Below are 20000 nucleotides of genomic sequence, written 5' to 3'. Positions count from 1 at the left end.
AAGTAGTACCACTATATAGGGAATAGGGGTTCTGGTCTAAAGTAGTGTACTATATAGGGAATAGGCCTCTGGTCTAAAGTAGTGTACTATATAGGGTCTCTGGTGTCTCTGGTCTAAAGTAGTGTACTATATAGGGAAGTGAGCTCTGGTCTAAAGTAGTGCACTATATAGGGAATAGGGCTCTGGTCTAAGTAGTGCACTCTATAAGGAATAGTGTGTCTCTGGTCTAAAGTAGTGCACTATATAGGGAATAGGGCTCTGGTCTAAAGTAGTGCACTATATAGGGAATAGGGCTCTGGTCTAAAGTAGTACCACTACATATAGGGAATAGGGTTCTGGTCTAAAGTAGTGTACTATATAGGGAATAGGCCTCTGGTCTAAAGTAGTGCACTATATAGGGAATAGAGCTCTGGTCTAAAGTAGTGCACTATATAGGGAATAGGGCTCTGGTCTAAAGTAGTGCACTATATAGGGAATAGGGCTCTGGTCTAAAGTAGTGTACTATATAGGGAATAGGGCTCTGGTCTAAAGTAGTGCTCTATACGGGAATAGGGCTCTGGTCTAAAGTAGTGCACTATATAGGGAATAGGGCTCTGGTCTAAAGTAGTGTACTATATAGGGAATAGGGCCCTGGTCTAAAGTAGTGTACTATATAGGGAATAGGGCTCTGGTCTAAAGTAGTGCACTGTATAGGGAATAGGCCTCTGGTCTAAAGTAGTGCACTATATAGGGAATAGGACTCCATTTTGGACATAGGGCTCTGGTCACAAAGTAGTGTACTATATAGAATAGCACCTTCTATCAGTGATTATAGGTTGTCCGTCCCTGGACTAGTAGGTGGACTATTCCTCCACCTCTGGTCTAAATGTAGTTACCATACAAGACAGAGACCAGGGCTCTGGTCTAAAGTAGTGCACTATATAGGGAATAGTGTGCTCTACTTAATGTGCCACTATAGGGCAGAGGACCCTGGTCTAAAGTAGTGTACTGTGTATATATATAAATAGGGCTCTGGTCTAAAGTAATACCACTATATAGGGAATCCCGGTTTCTGGTCTAAAGTAGTCTACTTATAGGGAATAGGCCGTCGTGTTGCTAAAGTAGTTATTATATATAGGGTCCCCCTCTGGTCTAAAGTTTTTGTCACTAATGGCACATAGTCCTTTTCTAAACATTTTGCACTAGAGCCCTATTGGGCTCTGGTCAAATTTAAGTAGTAGTGCACTATATAGTGAATAGGGCTCTTGGGACTCGGTACCACTGTATAGTAGACCCCTGAAGAATAGTCTACTAACCCTGGAATAGGGTCTGTTTTAAAGTATCCCAGCCTGCTATAGCAATAGGGATTGATTCTGAGGGGGGGGTTATATATGAAGGATAGAATCATCTGACTTATAACAGAACGTCTCAAATGTATAGAAAAAGGGCATCTCCAGTCCTTCCTGTTCCCTCCATATACCAGCCTCACGGGTCTATGCCCTCCTAGCTCTACAATATAAACATCAGGGTTCTGCCCTAGTAGCTGCACAATATAAACATCACGGGTCTATGCCCTCCTAGCTCTACAATATAAAATCACAGGTCTATGCCATCCTAGCTCTACAATATAAACATCACAGGTCTATGCCATCCTAGCTCTACAATATAAACATCACAGGTCTATGCCATCCTAGCTCTACAATATAAACATCAAGACAGAGACTATGCCATCCTAGCTCTACAATATAAACATCACAGAATGTATGCCACTAGCTCTAATGGACTATAAACCCTGGTCCTAAACCATCCTAGCTCTGTAATATAAACATAGGGAACATGCCATCACAATTTGATGGTTGAGACGTAGTCACAGGTTCTGTCTCCTAGCTCTTTAGCTTTTAGGTGCGTCGTATGCCATCTAGCTCTACAATATAAACATCAGGGGTCCCCCCCATCCTAGCTCTACAATATAAACATCAAATGGTCTACACCATCCTTTTGCTCTACAATATAAACATACAGAGCCCTATGGGCCATTCCTGGTCTACAAATTTAAAGTAGTGTCTACTGTATCCTAGCTCTACAAGATAAACTCGGACAGTGTCTGTGCCATCCTGAAGAATTCTAATATAAACATCACGGGTCTGTTTTAATGCCATCCCAGCCTGCTTAGCAATATAAACAATGAAGGATAGAATCATTGACCTATAACAGAACGTCTCAATGTATAAACATCCATCTCATGTCCATCCTAGCTCTACAATATAACCAGCCTCACGGGTCTATGCCATCCTAGCTCTACAATATAAACATCACAGGTCTATGCCATCCTAGCTCTACAATATAAACATCACAGGTCTATAACATCCTAGCTCTACAATATAAACATCACAGGTCTATGCCATCCTAGCTCTACAATATAAACATCACAGATCTATGCCATCCTAGCTCTACAATATAAACATCACAGGTCTATGCCCTCCTGGCAGAGAACAGGGGTACAGACAGAGGTGTGTGTGTGTGTGTGTGTGTGTGTGTGTGTGTGTGTGTGTGTGTGTGTGTGTGTGTGTGTGTGTGTGTGTGTGTGTGTGTGTGTGTGTGTGTGTGTGTGTGTGTGTGTGTGTGTGTGTGTGTGTGTGTGTGTGTGTGTGTGTGTGTGTATGTCACATCCTATGTTATCAATGTTTGAAAGGAAATGTGTGTGTGATGTGGGCCGGAGCATCAACTAGATCGTGGTCTGATCAGTGTGTGTGTGTGTTATGTGTGTGTGTGTGTGGTTATGTGTGTGTCTATGTGTGTGCGTGTGTGAGTCTGCGGGATTGGCTATATTTGCTATTCATTAGCCCACAGAGAGGGGATGTCAGAGTGTGTGTGTGTGTGTGTGTGTGTGTGTGTGTGTGTGTGTGTGTGTGTGTGTGTGTGTGTGTGTGTTTGTGTGTGTGTGTGTGTGTGTGTGTGTGTGTGCCACTAACCAGATAGCAAAGCACCTTGAACTTGAAGATGAAAGAATAACATGCTGGAATTGGCTTGCATCCCAAATCATACTCTATTCCCTATATAGTGCACTACTTTCTACCAGGGACCATAGCAGTGCACTGTGTAGTAAGGTATAAGGTGCCATTTGTGACCAAGCCTTGGTCTTCTCCTTAGCCTGTACAGGCTCTTCCACTACAAGCCTTGGTCTTCTCCTTAGCCTGTACAGGCTCTTCCCCTGAAGCCTTGGTCTTCTCCTTAGCCTGTACAGGCTCTTCCCCTACAAGCCTTGGTCTTCTCCTTAGCCTGTACAGGCTCTTCCCACTACAAGCCTTGGTCTTCTCCTTAGTCTGTACAGACTCTTCCACTACAAGCCTTGGTCTTCTCCGTAGCCTGTACAGGCTCTTCCCCTACAAGCCTTGGCTTCTCCGTAGTCTGTACAGGCTCTTCCCCTACAAGAAGCCTTGGTCTTCTCCTTAGTCTGTACAGACTCTTCCACTACAAGCCTTGGTCTTCTCCATGTACAGGCTCTTCCCCTACAAGCCTTGGCTTCTCCGTGATCTGTACAGGCTCTTCCCCTACAAGCCTTGGTCTTCTCCTTAGCCTGTACAGACTCTTCCACTACAAGCCTTGGTCTTCTCCTTAGCCTGTACAGACTCTTCCCCTACAAGCCTTGGTCTTCTCCTTAGCCTGTACAGGCTCTTCCACTACAAGCCTTGGTCTTCTCCTTAGCCTGTACACTCTTCCCTACAATCCTTGGTCTTCTCCTTAGCCTGTACAGGCTCTCCTCTACAAGCCTTGGGCCTCCTTAGCCTGTACAGAGACTCTTCCCCTACAAGCCTTGGTCTTCTCCGTCGTAGTCTGTACACTTCTTCCCTACAAGCCTTGGTCTTCCTTTAGCCTGTACAGGCTCTTCCACTACAAGCCTTGGTCTTCTCCTTAGCCTGTACAGGTTCTTTCCACTACAAGCCTTGGTCTTCCTCCGTAGTCTGTACAGACTCTTCCCCTACAAGCCTTGGTCTTCTCCTTAGCCTGTGCTGCCTTTCCCCCTACAAGCCTTGGTCTTCCTCCTTAGCCTGTATGGCTTCTTCCACTACAAGCCTTGGTCCTCCGTAGTCTGTACAGACTCTTCCCTACAAGCCTTGGTCTTCTCCTTAGCCTGTACAGGTTTTCCCCACAAGTCTTGGGCTTCTCCTAGCCTGTATGGCTCTTCCACTACAAGCCTTGGTCTTCCGTATTCACAGACTCTTTCCCCTACAAGCCTTGGTCTTCTCCTTAGCCTGTACAGGTTTCTTCCCTACAAGCCTTGGTCTTCTTCCTTAGCCTGTACAGGCCTTTCCACTACAAGCCTTGGTCTTCTCCGTAGTCTGTACACTTTTCCACTACAAGCCTTGGGCTTCTCCTTAGCCTGTACACTCTTCCTCTACAAGCCTTGGTCTTCCTTCTTAGCCTGTACAGACTCTTTTCCACTACAAGCCTTGGTCTTCTCCTTAGCCTGTACAGGCTCTTCCACTACAAGTCAACTGAATACTGGCTGGCTGAGAATTAAATGGTGCCTGGTGTTTCAAACATGTCTGATGATGTGAAAACATGTTACAGAGAGGATTCTGGGTAAACACATCGACTGGGTTAATAACATGTCTGATGATGTGAAAACATGTTAGAGAGAGGATTCTGGGTAAACACATCGACTGGGTTAATAAAGATGGTATTTAAAGGATCCGTTCGGACGTTCTGTATCGCTACGGGTATTTAAAGGATCTGTGGACCTGGGACAACCCCCATGTCTCTACATGTTACATATCCCTTCGTTTTGAGTCCCGGAGGACAACCCAGGAGGGTGATTGTTACTGTCAGCATGCAAACCGGGAGACAAAACCCTGTTCAGTGTTCAACAGGGACAATGAAACGGTTCTCCAGGACAGACCAGAGTTTCAACCTCAAGCAGCCTGTCTCCTCGTCTCTGTTGAAGGTGATGAGAGGATATTACTGTACTACTTAAGAGTAGCCTATTGGATGAGAGAAGCTGAGAACATGTGTTACTGTGCTCCCTATTGGATGAGAGAAGCTGAGAACATGTGTTACTGTGCTCCCTATTGGATGAGAGAAGCTGAGAGTATGTGTTACCGTGCTCCCTATTGGATGAGAGAAGCTGAGAACATGTGTTACTGTGCTACTTAAGAGTAGCCTATTGGATGAGAGAAGCCGAGAACATGTGTTACTGTGCTCCCTATTGGATGAGAGAAGCTGAGAACATGTGTTACTGTGCTCCCTATTGGATGAGAGAAGCTGAGAACATGTGTTACTGTGCTCCCTATTGGATGAGAGAAGCTGAGAACATGTGTTACTGTGCTCCCTATTGGATGAGAGAAGCTGAGAACATGTGTTACTGTGCTCCCTATTGGATGAGAGAAGCTGAGAACATGTGTTACTGTGCTCCCTATTGGATGAGAGAAGCTGAGAACATGTGTTACTGTGCTCCCTATTGGATGAGAGAAGCTGAGAACATGTGTTACTGTGCTCCCTATTGGATGAGAGAAGCTGAGAACATGTGTTACTGTGCTCCCTATTGGATGAGAGAAGCTGAGAGTACGTGTTGCCGTGCTCCCTATTGCTACAGGGCTAATGTTTCACCTCTATTTAAACTAGGAGCTACAGATCTATAGGTTCACCTGTCTTTAAACTAGGACCTACAGTTATATGTTTCACCTCTATTTAAACTAGGAGCTACAGGGCTAATGTTTCACCTCTATTTAAACTAGGAGCTACAGATCTATAGTTTCACCTGTCTTTAAACTAGAAGCTACAGGGCTAATGGTTCACCTGTCTTTAAACTAGGAGCTACAGAGCTAGTTTCAGCTCTCTTTAAACCACAGACTAGTCACAAAGCGAAAGTCCTTACACAGAGACTACAGTACCGGAGCTACTGTTAACCTTCACACACACACACACACGCACGCACACACACACACACGCACGCACACACACACACACACACACACACACACACACACACACACACACACACACACACACACACACACACACACACACACACACACACCTCTGTCTCTATTTAACGGTTTTAAAGGGGGGCAGCTGGCTGTAGCACAGCAGGTAGGCCTCTAGCATACAGCTGGGTTGGAGCTGGGGTCCCTTCAGGGAGACGGGAATACAGGGTGGTCCTCAACTGAACACAGTCCCCTTCTCGTTTCAACACCTCCATTGAAGCCAAGAGGAAGTCATTGAAGGCAGATTTAAACGTTGGGAGGATTATAAAGAACCACTTTTCTGGCCTCAATGTATAGCAGCGGCACCCCTAACCCCAATTACAACTCTAACTTAACACCCCTAACCCCAATTACACCTCTAACTTAACACCCCTAATCCCTCTAACATCTATAACACAACAAGGAAACAGGTACTGTAAAAGGAGTCATCTAAGGGCAGCTAACCAGGTCTCTACTTCATTATGATTAATCTAAGGGTAGCTAACCAGGTCTCTACTTCACTGTGATTAATCTAAAGGTAGCTAACCAGGTCTCTACTTCACTGTGATTAATCTAAAGGTAGCTAACCAGGTCTCTACTTCACTGTGATTAATCTAAGGGTAGCTAACCAGGTCTCTACTTCACTGTGATTAATATAAGGGTAGCTAACCAGGTCTCTACTTCACTGTGATTAATCTAACAGGTAGCTAACCAAGTCTCTACTTCACTGTGATTAATCTAAAGGTAGCTAACCAGGTCTCTACTTCACTGTGATTAATCTAAAGGGTAGCTAACCAGGTCTCTACTTCACTGTGATTAATCTAAAGGTAGCTAACCAGGTCTCTACTTCACTGTGATTAATCTAAAGGTAGCTAACCAGGTCTCTACCTAACTGTGATTCATCTAAGGGTAGCTAATCAGGTCTCTACTTCAATGGGATACGTATAAGGGTAGCTAACCAGGTCTCTACTTGGTTGTGCCAAAGATGCTAGAACAACAAATGTGAAGTTAGCCGAGTGGAATTGGTGGTGGTGTGTGGATAGAACGCACCGTTTCCAGGACAGCAGTGTGGTAATCAGAAGTATTGTCTTACCGTAGGTAATCTCTCCGACAGAGGATGAGGTTGGCTTTGGTATAGAGCGTGGAGCCCACCTCTCCCAGCCTGCAGTCACAGCAGGCACACTTGAGACAGTCCTCGTGCCAGTATTTATCCAGGGCCTTGAGCAGATATCGGTCCTTAATCTTCCGGTTGCAGCCGGCACAGCCCTTTGGCTTGGTGTCCGGCTGGACGGAGAGCATTTGTATACCTGGGAGGAGAAGAGGAGAAAGATGTCAGAGCGATGAAGAACAATGAACAATGAACACTTTGAACAGTGTCCCTGTCGCATGCTGGAAGGTGGCCACTTGAATACCCGGAGGGGTGGAGGAGAAGAGCACATTAGACCAGTGAAAACCAACAGGGATAATGCTATGCTAACTCTTAGTTCCCAGATAATGCTATGCTAACTCTTAGTTCTCTTGTAATGCTATGCTAACTCTGGGTTCTCAGATAATGCTATGCTAACTCTTAGTTCTCTTGATAATGCTATGCTAACTCTTAGTTCCCAGATAATGCTATGCTAACTCTTAGTTCTCTTGATAATGCTATGCTAACTCTTGGTTCTCAGATAATGCTATGCTAACTCTTAGTTCTCAGATAATGCTATGCTAACTCTGGGTTCTCAGATAATGCTATGCTAACTCTTAGTTCTCGGATAATGCTATGCTAACTCTGGGTTCTCAGATAATGCTATGCTAACACTTAGTTCTCAGATAATGCTATGCTAACTCTTAGTTCTCAGATAATGCTATGCTAACTCTTAGTTCTCAGATAATACTATGCTAACTCTGGGTTCTCAGATAATGCTATGCTAACACTTAGTTCTCGGATAATGCTATGCTAACTCTTAGTTCTCAGATAATGCTATGCTAACTCTTAGTTCTCGGATAATGCTATGCTAACTCTTAGTTCTCAGATGATGCTACGCTAACTGTTAGTGCTCAGATAATGCTATGCTAACTCTTAGTTCTCAGATAATGTTATGCTAACTCTTAGTGCTCAGATAATGCTAACTTGATAGTGGTCAAGAGAAACAGCTTCACTGTTAAACATTGGGGGACATTCTGAGCAAATATATAGAGAAAAACACCCTGTAGACTTCCATTCTTAACACAACACACAAAGATACATACATGAAGCCATGGATCCAAAAGTCATTCCTACAAATCTCCTCTCTCTCTCTCTCTCTCTCTCTCTCTCTCTCTCTCTCTCTCTCTCTCTCTCTCTCTCTCTCCTCTCTAGTGGGACAGGGAGTGGTCTAAGTAGTGCAGGTTTCTGTGTATTGTTAGTGGTCTACACGGGGGCGTGAAGAGGCTTTGTTGAGGTTGCGAGGGGGGCCCATACTAGCCCTCAATTAGTATTCTAGCTCCAACCTGAGAGGGGAGCATACCCCCGCTTCCCTTTGTTACCCCCTATTTACCATACACACACGCTGTCTGGCATGCACACACACACGCACACGCACACACACACACACACACACACACACACACACGTTCGCAGGCACATACACACACACACACACACACATACACTCTCTGAAAGTTCCTCTTTCAGCTGTGTCCAGGGCTGAGCTTTAAATGCATGAATTATTCCCGTAAAGAGTGAAGGACTGTGTTATTCCCGTAAAGAGTGTAGGACTGTGTTATTCCCGTAAAGAGTGAAGGACTGTGTTATTCCCGTAAAGAGTGAAGGACTGTGTTATTCCCGTAAAGAGTGAAGGACTGTTTAAATGTATGTGTTATTCCCGTAAAGAGTGAAGGACTGTGTTATTCCCGTAAAGAGTGAAGGACTGTGTTATTCCCGTAAAGAGTGAAGGACTGTTTAAATGTATGTGTTATTCCCGTAAAGAGTGAAGGACTGTGTGTATTCCCGTAAAGAGTGAAGGACTGTGTTATTCCCGTAAAGAGTGAAGGACTGTTTGAATGTATGTGTTATTCCCGTAAAGAGTGAAGGACTGTTTGAATGTATGTGTTATTCCCGTAAAGAGTGAAGGACTGTTTGAATGTATGTGTTATTCCCGTAAAGAGTGAAGGACTGTTTGAATGTATGTGTTATTCCCGTAAAGAGTGAAGGACTGTTTGAATGTATGTGTTATTCCCGTAAAGAGTGAAGGACTGTTTAAATGTATGTGTTATTCCCGTAAAGAGTGAAGGACTGTTTAAATGTATGTGTTATTCCCGTAAAGAGTGAAGGACTGTTTAAATGTATGTGTTATACCCGTAAAGAGTGAAGGACTGTTTAAATGTATGTGTTATTCCCGTAAAGAGTGAAGGACTGTGTTATTCCGTAAAGAGTGAAGGAATGTTTAAATGTATGTGTTATTCCCGTAAAGAGTGAAGGACTGTTTAAATGTATGTGTTATTCCCGTAAAGAGTGAAGGACTGTTTAAATGTATGTGTTATTCCCGTAAAGAGTGAAGGACTGTTTAAATGTATGTGTTATTCCCGTAAAGAGTGAAGGACTGTTTGAAAACTGTTATTTGTTTATGTGTTTTGTGGCTGCGATGTCACAATACGCTGTTCCCTTAAAACTGTGCGAGGAAATGGCTTCCTAGTTTCCTTGTTGACAAACTGATTATTACATAGTAACAAGTGATACAGTGCCATAACCCAGCATCTGCAAATACGACACTCTATTGAAAACAGACAATACAATCCTCTAATCTAAACTACTTCATCTGCTGTCGAATGATCCCCTATGTAGAAAGTCTACGACAATGTTCTTTCTGATTGTGTGAACACTGTTCACTACAACGCTAACACAACCCTGGCAATGGTGTGTCAAAAACCCTATCGTTCCGTTATCAACACCTTCCACTGGGGGCCTCAGTCAGGGTCCTTCTACCAGGCCAGTCTGTACATTACTCACATAACACAATTTATTTATTTATTTGACCCTTTATTTAACTAGGCAAGACAGTTTAAGAACAAATTTGTATTTTTAATGACGGCCGAGGAACAGTGGGTTAACTGCCTTGTTCAGGGGCAGAACGACAGATTTGTACCTTGTCAGCTCGGGGGTTTGAACTTGCAACCATTCCGGTTACTAGTCCAACGCTCTAACCACTAGGCTACCTGCCGCCTCTACACTTTAACCACTAGCTACCCTGCCGCCCCTGCTGCCATAGAGGTACTCTAACCACTAGGCTACCTGCCGCCCTCTACACTCTAACCACTAGGCTACCTGCCGCCTCTACCTCTAACCACTAGGCTACCTGCCGCCTCTGCACTCTAACCATGAGCTACCTGCACTTCTCTACCTCTAACCACTAGGACCCCACAATAGTGACTAGAGCTTTTCCTGAAAGCTCTCATTCAGATCCTATTCAAATGAATGTTGTTTTTTTAAATCAGAGGAGGAAAGCGACATCAAACGGGTTCCGTAATGAGAGAAGCCCCCTTTTCTGTCTGTTGTGTGTTAAACTGCTGATCCGTTAATTGGCCTGATTGAGTTGTGTGAGGGCTCTGCTCCCGTTGTTTAATATCACTCATCCACACAGCCCCGTCTCATCCCCGTCTCATCCCCGTCTCATCCTTGTCTCATCCCCGTCTCATCCCCGTCTCAACCGCGTCTCATCCTCGTCTCATCCCCGTCTCAGAGGTTTGACTCCCAGGTCTCCTCTCCTCATGGGTTTAGAGAAGTAAGAGGTTTGACTCCCAGGTCTCCTCTCCTCGTGGGTTTAGAGAAGTAAGAGGTTTGACTCCCAGGTCTCCTCTCCTCGTGGGTTTAGAGAAGTAAGAGGTTTGACTCCCAGGTCTCCTCTCCTCATAGGTTTAGAGAAGTAAGAGGTTTGACTCCCAGGTCTCCTCTCCTCCTCAGGTATAGAGAAGTCTCCTCTCCTCATAGGTTTAGAGAAGTAAGAGGTTTGACTCCCAGGTCTCCTCTCCTCATAGGTTTAGAGAAGTTTAGAGAAGTAAGAGGTTTGACTCCAGGTCTCCTCTCCTCGTGGGTTTAGAGAAGTAAGAGTTTGACTCCCAGGTCTCCTCTCCTTGTGGGTTTAGGACCCGTTGGAATTGATTCCCCACGTGATGACTCTCAAAGCAACAGAAGCTGTAAAATGCCGTTGGGAAAGCTGCATTTTTTGGGGGTAGGCCACGTCGATTTTCCAACAACTGCCAAAGGGAAACTTCAACAAAATATCAATTTTCCATAAACGGAAGGAAATTACAGCTGCTTTCTGGGACCCAAATATACTTGTTTATTTCTACCCACTTTTAACACACACTTTTTTTAAATATTTTTTTAATTATAGTTGTTTCCACGTCATTTCTAAAAAAAGAAACGACCGTTGAACTGACGTGGAATAGACGTTGAATTAACGTCTGTGCCCAGTGGGTGTAGGCTCAATCATTCGGTTGCTGTAGCATTGCCTCCTCTGCCTCTTGTCCTTGTAGGACAGAGAGACTAATGACACACATCACATAGACTACGGTAACCTACTCCTGTGTGTCACAGTATCCCCCACACACACCCAAATAACAACAACAATAACCGGAGGTAAAATGTTATCTGCTGCCTGACACGCCGAGGCGACGAGAGAGAGAGAGCAAACAGCAAAGAGCCAATTTGATTCCCCCCTTTATTCAACCGCATCACTGCTGCGCGACACCGAGATGCTGTGACATTTTCACCCGGTTATCGGTTTAATTGCAGTTGTCATGGCAGCAGAGTGCTCGGTAAAAGGCTGCTAAAGGAGAAATCCTTTTTTTTTGGTTGTTGATGCAGCTCACAACACGACGACAGAATAAAAACACACACAGAGAACAGGAAGAGAAGAGAGAGAGATTGGATGGTAAATTCGTAGCCTTCAAAACGATGTGTTACATTGTAAATGTATTTTTTGTCATGTTTTTTCTTCTCCTATCAATCTCTATTGATTGATTAGATTAGATAGACTAAACAGTGAACAGGCAATTTGCTGCAGCGCGGATAGATAGACTCCGCATGCAGGACGACTATGATAATCAGACAGACTGAAACATTGTTTAACTTCTCGGCTCCGCGCATCACATAGAAACAACAATGAATAACGCACAGAGCCACGCATTTACAAAACACAACCAAACCTGGCCGCAGAACAATATAACGCAAGAAACCTCTTTCTCTTACCGAAACTTTTCTCCCCTTTCTGCATTTGTTGACCCTCGTCGGGAGCCCGAACCACCATGCAACAAGAGATCAGTCCGAACCCAGGATCCAAAATTCACCCGCTGGATGGATTATCTCTATGGCCAAGTGAGCAATCAGCCAGTTGTATGCACGCACGTTCCGTTTTCTCACCGAGGGTGGCTATCTTTTGTTATGTGTAACAATCCCACCTCGTCCGCGCGCACAAACACAGAATGGGAAAAAGGAGCGAGATAGAGAATCACGGGTCCGCTATCACCCAGCGCCACACGGTGATGTAAAACCGCGTTTGTCACAACAGTGCTCGACTATGAAATGAAATCGTCCAGGCAGCACACAGCACACAGTCGCAGGGTGCTTGGCGAGTGACAGGCAGCGAACAAAATGACAGCAGATGACAAAGGCATATGCTTCCCCCCTTCGCGGCGCCCTAATCTCCTAACATAAACCCATCGTGCTCTGCGTTCGTACTGCCAGTCTTCACCCCAGGGATCAGCAACTACATTCTGCCACAGGACGATGTTGTCTTGCGCGGATGATCAGGGAGCCGAAATATAATTACAAATCATTTGTAGACTGTAAAATGACCGCTAGAAAACCCAAAACAGATTAAATTATTTGTCAAAAAAATAAATAAATCAAACCTTACAATTGTATAGATCAGATATCTCTCTCTCTATTTTACATGAGAATACTTTGGAACAGATTTACACAATTAAAATTACTTGGAGCTGATTTGCTGGTGTTTTTTTGTGTGTCTTTTATGTCAACAGTTGTTTAGAAAAATGTGATGAGAGGGGGAATAAAAATTACTAACCGGGCTAAATTCGGCCCGCAGGCCGCCAGTTGGGGATCTCTGCTAAACCCTTTTTCTCAGCGGGATGTAGTTTTCAGTGCACATACAGAACCCTACTAGTAATGAGAGTCTGGAGGCTATTTCAGACCAGAATGACAGAGAATGCAGTGGCATCTATCCGACATATTTCATAAAGATTAATCAAATCAAATAAATCCCAAATGCCATTTTCTTTTTTCACGTTGTTGACATTTCAGAATAATCGGTCCATATTACAACGGTCCTTCCATATGTCGATCTAAAGAAAAATCTAGATTATTTTATTATCTTTTTAAAAGGTAGACCACAATGGCCATCGCCTAATTGGAAAGACACACCTGAAAAGGTGCCACGTCCCAAAGCACACATCTGAAATCCACAACATGGCTTTATAGTGATGAAATGTTACCAAAAACAAAGATCATCAAGGAACAAACAAGATGATAACAGGTCATTACCGGATAGAGGCAGATCGTAATTTAATTAGACTAGAACAATATCAATCAGCTGATGTCACAAAAGTGCTGTACAGAAACCCCCAGCCTAAAACCCCAAACAGAAAGCAATGCAGATGTAGAATCACGTTAAAATATAACTAAGAACAATGAAGAATCAGTAACTCACTTTCATCCGGGTGCGTCATCGACGGATATATATATATAATGTAAAAAGTGAATATAATCCAAATCTAATATGTTATTAAAATACTCTCCTCAACTCACCTTCTTAAAAAGCCCAGTTACGCAGAACAAACGGCTAACTTCAGATCAGGCACCACCGTGTCACGACTCAACTGTATATATATATATATATCCTTTCGTTTGCGTAAAGTTCACTAAACGGACAAGGACGCGACGGACTAGAGATTGGAGTGATGTTCAGCAGTCTTGAAATAATCAGGTCCTCATGGATCATCAGATCACGAACGAACCGAGAAGAGGCAGTTGGAAGCAGACAACCAACAAACAAAACAAACAAAAAAAGACTACAGGTGTTTGTCCACTGTATATCCGCTGCTTAGCGCCGAGCAGAGCTGCGTCGGTAGTCGAGGCTACATCAACTCCTCTCTGGCTGAGGGTCACTTCCCGCGCATCAGTGAGTGAGACTGAGAGGAGAAACAGTGAAGCGTTGCTTTATTATCTTCAAAGCCCCAATCCCTCACCACCACCAGAGACAATCACACAACGACAACGATAAGGTCATTCATTCACTTATTACCGACTACTCGCAGAGTAACACGGGGGGAGGACTGGACGCATGCGTGTGGGCGCGTGCTCCCTCCCTCACTTTCCTCTCAAACATTATTTTAAAGCAGAGTAAAGGGGAGGCTTCTCCTCTCCCCCACACAGCGGAGTCCTGTTTTTACTGTATCTCTGTGACGTGTGATTATCTGTACAGTCCCAGATTGTGAAACAATCACAGAAAACAGTCCACGCGGCCAACATCCTTCGGAGATTATCACGCGTAGGAAATTACAGTATGAAATGAAATGGGTGTATCAGCTCCCGCTCTCTTCTGGACACTGAATGCGATTTATATCACAGCTAATGGAGTTGTAGGTTTAAACAGTATTTATAAACAAGCTATTTGTTAGTATTTATCATTATGCGTTATTGAAATCACCTCAATTGGTTCCACGCGTCCGTCGATGGTGAGGGGTGACGCTAGGTGAAGCCCGAGCAGAGCGATCACTATCCCATTTTTATAAACCGTGTGAATCAATCTCTGTCCATGTCAAGACATCCATACTAATTATATAGTATGTCCAATGCAATATGGCAGGTAGCCTAGTGGTTATTTTGGGCCAGTAACCGAGAGGGTGCTAGATTGGATCCCCCGAGCTGACAAGGTAAAAAATCTGTCGTTCTGCCCCTGAACAAGGCAGTTAACTCACTGTTTCTAGGCCGTCATTATAAATAATAATTTGTTCTTAATTAACTGACTTGCCTAGTTAAATAAATGATCAAATAAATAGTGTGATATAGCAGACAGCCAGTGCACAAGAACAAGAGAGCTAAATTAAGATCTAAAGAAACGTTATCTAATGAGGAGGGTTTAGTTAATAATGTCTAACATACTAGATTATTCTCCTTTTCGCTATAATAAAGAACGTTACACACAGCCTCCAGACGAGGATTGATTGAAAAGTGGAAGTTCAAGTTCCCTTTAATAGAAATGACAGTTATAAAGGGGGAAATGGTCATATCAGAGGCCACACCACATAGAAACTGAAAACACGGGAGAGGGAGAGAGAGAGAGGTGAAGAAATAGAGATAAAGACAGAGAAAGAGGAGAGAGAGAGGTGAAGAAATAGAGATAAAGACAGAGAAAGAGGAGAGAGACAGGTGGATGAAGAGAGAGAACAAGATCGAGAGAGAGAGGTCGAGGGAGAGAGAAAGAGAGATAGAGGGAGAGAAAGACTCACACAGAGAAAGAAAAAGGGAGACAGAGAGACAGAGAAAGAGAGAGGGAGTGAGATACAGAGAAAGAAAGAGAGAGGTAGAGGTAGAGAGAAAGAGAGAGAGAGAGGTAGAGGTAGAGAGAGAGACACACAGAGAGACAGAGAGGGAGAGGTAGAGAGAGAGACACACACAGAGAAAGAGAGAGGGAGAGGTAGGGAGAGAGACACACACAGAGAAAGAGAGAGGGAGAGGTAGAGAGAGACACACACAGAGAAAGAGAGAGGGAGAGGTAGGGAGAGACACACACAGAAAGAGAGAGGGAGAGGTAGAGAGAGAGACACACAGAGAAAGAGAAATGGAGAGGGAGGTAGAGAGAGACACACAGAGAGAGGGAGATGTAGAGAGAGACACACACAGAGAAAGAGAAATGGAGAGGTAGGTAGAGAGAGAGACACACAGAGAGAGGGAGAGGTAGAGAGAGACACATAGAGAGAATGCGAGGGGGAGAGGTAGGGAGAGAGACACAGAGAGAAAGAGAGAGACACAGAGAGAAAGCGAGAGGGAGAGGTAGGGAGAGAGACACACAGAGAAAGAGAGAGGTAGAGGTAGGTAGAGAGAGAAACACACAGAGAGAGGGAGAGGTAGAGAGAGACACAGAGAGAATGAGAGGGGGAGAGGTAGGGAGAGAGACACAGAGAGAAAGAGAGAGACACAGAGAGAAAGCAAGAGGGAGAGGTAGAGAGAGACACACAGAGAGAAAGAGAGAGGGAGAGGTAGAGAGAGACACACAGAGAGAAAGAGAGGGAGAGGTAGGGAGAGAGACACAGAGACAGAGGTAGAGAGTGGAAGAGAGAGACACACAGAGACAGAGGTAGAGAGTGGAAGAGAGAGACACACAGAGACAGAGGTAGAGAGTGGAAGAGAGACACACAGAGACAGAGGTAGAGAGTGGAAGAGAGAGACACACAGAGACAGAGGTAGAGAGTGGAAGAGAGAGACACACAGAGACAGAGGTAGAGAGACAGAGAAAGGGAGAGACACACAGAGACAGAGGTAGTGAGACAGAGAAAGAGAGAGACACAATAGAGACAGAGGTAGAGAGACAGAGAAAGAGAGAGACACACAGAGACAGAGGTAGAGAGACAGAGAAAGGGAGAGACACACAGAGACAGAGGTAGAGAGACAGAGAAAGAGAGAGACACACAGAGACAGAGGTAGAGAGACAGAGAAAGGGAGAGACACACAGAGACAGAGTTAGAGAGAGAGAAAGGGAGAGACACACAGAGGTAGAGGTAGAGAGACAGAGAAAGAGAGAGACACAGAGACAGAGGTAGAGAGAGAGAAAGGAGAGACACATAGACAGAGGTAGAGAGAGAGAAAGGGAGAGACACACAGAGGTAGAGGTAGAGAGACAGAGAAAGAGAGAGACACAGAGACAGAGGTAGAGAGACAGAGAAAGAGAGAGACACAACAGAGGTAGAGGTAGAGAGACAGAGAGAGAGAGAGAGAGAGACATAGACAGAGGTAGAGAGAGAGAAAGGGAGAGACACACAGAGGTAGAGGTAGAGAGACAGAGAAAGAGAGAGACACAGAGACAGAGGTAGGGACAGAGAAAGGGAGAGACACACAGAGAGAAAGAGAGAGGGAGAGGTAGAGAGAGACACACAGAGAGAAAGAGAGAGGGAGAGGTAGGGAGAGAGACACAGAGACAGAGGTAGAGAGTGGAAGAGAGAGACACACAGAGACAGAGGTAGAGAGTGGAAGAGAGAGACACACAGAGACAGAGGTAGAGAGTGGAAGAGAGACACACAGAGACAGAGGTAGAGAGTGGAAGAGAGAGACACACAGAGACAGAGGTAGAGAGACAGAGAAAGGGAGAGACACACAGAGACAGAGGTAGTGAGACAGAGAAAGAGAGAGACACAATAGAGACAGAGGTAGAGAGACAGAGAAAGAGAGAGACACACAGAGACAGAGGTAGAGAGACAGAGAAAGGGAGAGACACACAGAGACAGAGGTAGAGAGACAGAGAAAGGGAGAGACACACAGAGACAGAGTTAGAGAGAGAGAAAGGGAGAGACACACAGAGGTAGAGGTAGAGAGACAGAGAAAGAGAGAGACACAGAGACAGAGGTAGAGAGAGAGAAAGGGAGAGACACATAGACAGAGGTAGAGAGAGAGAAAGGGAGAGACACACAGAGGTAGAGGTAGAGAGACAGAGAAAGAGAGAGACACAGAGACAGAGGTAGAGAGACAGAGAAAGAGAGAGACACAACAGAGGTAGAGGTAGAGAGACAGAGAGAGAGAGAGACATAGACAGAGGTAGAGAGAGAGAAAGGGAGAGACACACAGAGGTAGAGGTAGAGAGACAGAGAAAGAGAGAGACACAGAGACAGAGGTAGGGACAGAGAAAGGGAGAGACACACAGAGACAGAGGTAGAGAGACAGAGAAAGGGAGAGACACAGAGACAGAGGTAGAGAGACAGAGAAAGAGAGATAGAGAGAGACAGAGACAGAGAGAGACACCAGAGGTAGAGAGACAGAGAAAGAGAGAGACACAGAGACAGGTAGAGAGACAGAGAAAGAGAGAGAGAGAGACAGAGAAAGAGAGAGAGAGAGACAGAGAAAGAGAGAGACACAGAGGTAGAGGTAGAGAGACAGAGAAAGAGAGACAGAGAAAGAGAGAGAGAGAGACAGAGAAAGAGAGAGAGAGAGACAGAGACAGAGAAAGAGAGAGACACAGAGACAGAGGTAGAGGTAGAGAGACAGAGAAAGGGAGAGACAACAGAGGTAGAGGTAGAGAGACAGAGAAAGGGAGAGACACAATAGAGACCGAGGTAGAGGTAGAGAGAGAGAGACAGAGAAAGAGAAAGGGAGAGACACAACAGAGACAGAGGTAGAGAAGTCAACATGCAGGGGCACGCCAGTCATGCTCAGTCTACAGTCTACTTCCCAAATGGCACCCTCTTCCCTATGGTGCACACTACCAGTGACCAGGGCCCTCGTAGTGGAACGGGCATAGGAGGCTGTTTGGGATGCACCCTAAAAGGCTGGTCGGTAATGAGACGGTCATAAAAACTCCTCAGTAGTTAAAGTGACGGGGATGCATTAAAACTGACAGGGTATTACCTGCCTATAATTACCTTTTGTCATGGATTGAATTATTTCAAAGCGGTCCTATCTTCATAATCAGCCAATTTAAAGCGGGGAGTCGTTTTAGTCCATCCGTGTAAGAGGGTTGAAGGAAAAATATGAAGAGAGAGAGAGAGAGAGAGAAGAAAAAAAAGAGAGAGAGAGTTGGAGAGGGAGATAGATGGAGAGTGAGTGAGAGCGAGAAATATTGAGAGAGATGAAGAGAGAAAGAGAGAGAGACCGATGGAGAGAGAAGGAGAGAGAAAGAGAGAGACCAATGGAGAGAGAAAGAGAGAGAGAGAGATGGAGAGAGAAAGAGAGAGAGAGATGGAGAGAGAAAGAGAGAGAGGTGGAGAGAGAAAGAGAGAGAGGTGGAGAGAGAAAGAGAGAGAGAGATGGAGAGAGAAAGAGAGAGAGGTGGAGAGGGAGATAGATGGAGAGTGAGTGAGAGAGAGAGAAATATTGAGAGATACGGAGAGAGAAAGAGAGAGACAGAGATGAAGACAGAACACAACCACCTATTGCTCTCATTGTAGCCTTTACACGTCCCCACCTCCCCTCCTTCATCCGCTGCATAATCACGTCAATTATTCGCTCGGAATATCAAGGAATATGATGAGAGACAAAATGGCATCACATATACAAAGAAGAGAGATCTTGACAGACGTTACATTGTTATGGGATGACAGGGGGTTATGTGGGGAAAGTAGCCCCTAATCCGGTGGAAAACGGTGTCGCGCCAAATCTCTCTGCCGAGACACACATCTTTACAAAACGGACATCATCGACTCGAATAACAGCGTGTTATTTCCTAGCCTCCACAAACCCGTCTCTCTCTCTCTCTCTCTCTCTCTCTCTCTCTCTCTCTCTCTCTCTCTCTCTCTCTCTCTCTCTCTCTCTCTCTCTCTCTCTCACTCTACTCTATCTCCCTCTTACACACACACACACACACACACACACACACACACACACACACACACACACACACACACACACACACACACACACACACCCTCCAGTGGTGAAATATAACGGCGGCAGCAGAGAGGCACGAAAGCCCACCCGTCCAACCGGGAAGCGTTACAGCAGCCTGGGATACAGATGCTCTTTCTGCCGCGACCGAATGAGGAGCACGATTACCGTGCTACGGAGAGGAAATCTTTTCACCGGGAGGATTAAAGTAAAACGATATTTTTCCCCGGTGCTCTTACCATCAGCTTAACTGTCCTGTTAATATCCTACAAACCCATTGATTTCCAGCGACGGCATTAACTTAAGCCTTAACTCCAACCATCTCCACCTGCTGTATAAATCTCGGACATGCAGCAGTGACTACTGCCCCCCCAACCCAACAGCGTCACCACACCCCCACCACACAACAACAGAAACCACCTACCTTCTTTCAGAGGGATGCTCATGCGTAAAAAAAATATTACCAGTCGAAGGTTGGCAGTTTAATC

The 20000-nt window shown here is 44.9% G+C and overlaps 1 protein-coding gene across 2 annotated transcripts in view; it reads right to left on the bottom strand.

The window, feature by feature from the left end:
* Positions 1 to 19994, bottom strand: part of LOC135535751 (LIM domain only protein 3-like) — a 100002-nt gene extending 80008 nt beyond the window's left edge. The window contains exons 1-2 of one of the 2 annotated variants that reach the window (XM_064962178.1): positions 19937 to 19994; positions 7036 to 7249 (exon numbers count right to left, since the gene is read on the bottom strand). In XM_064962178.1, coding sequence (XP_064818250.1) covers positions 7036 to 7249; positions 19937 to 19958 — 236 coding nt within the window. In that variant the 5' untranslated portion in view covers positions 19959 to 19994. Of the gene's footprint in view, positions 1 to 7035; positions 7250 to 12153; positions 12253 to 19936 lie in introns of those variants that run through there. The other variant, XM_064962177.1, reaches the window with a different exon arrangement.
* Positions 19995 to 20000: the final 6 nt, after the last annotated feature.

Source organism: Oncorhynchus masou, unplaced genomic scaffold (genome assembly GCF_036934945.1).
Source record: "Oncorhynchus masou masou isolate Uvic2021 unplaced genomic scaffold, UVic_Omas_1.1 unplaced_scaffold_509, whole genome shotgun sequence".
Classification (NCBI taxonomy): domain Eukaryota; kingdom Metazoa; phylum Chordata; class Actinopteri; order Salmoniformes; family Salmonidae; genus Oncorhynchus; species Oncorhynchus masou.
Note: the sequence above shows the minus strand (reverse complement) of the source record. Positions and strands in the feature narration are given on the sequence as shown.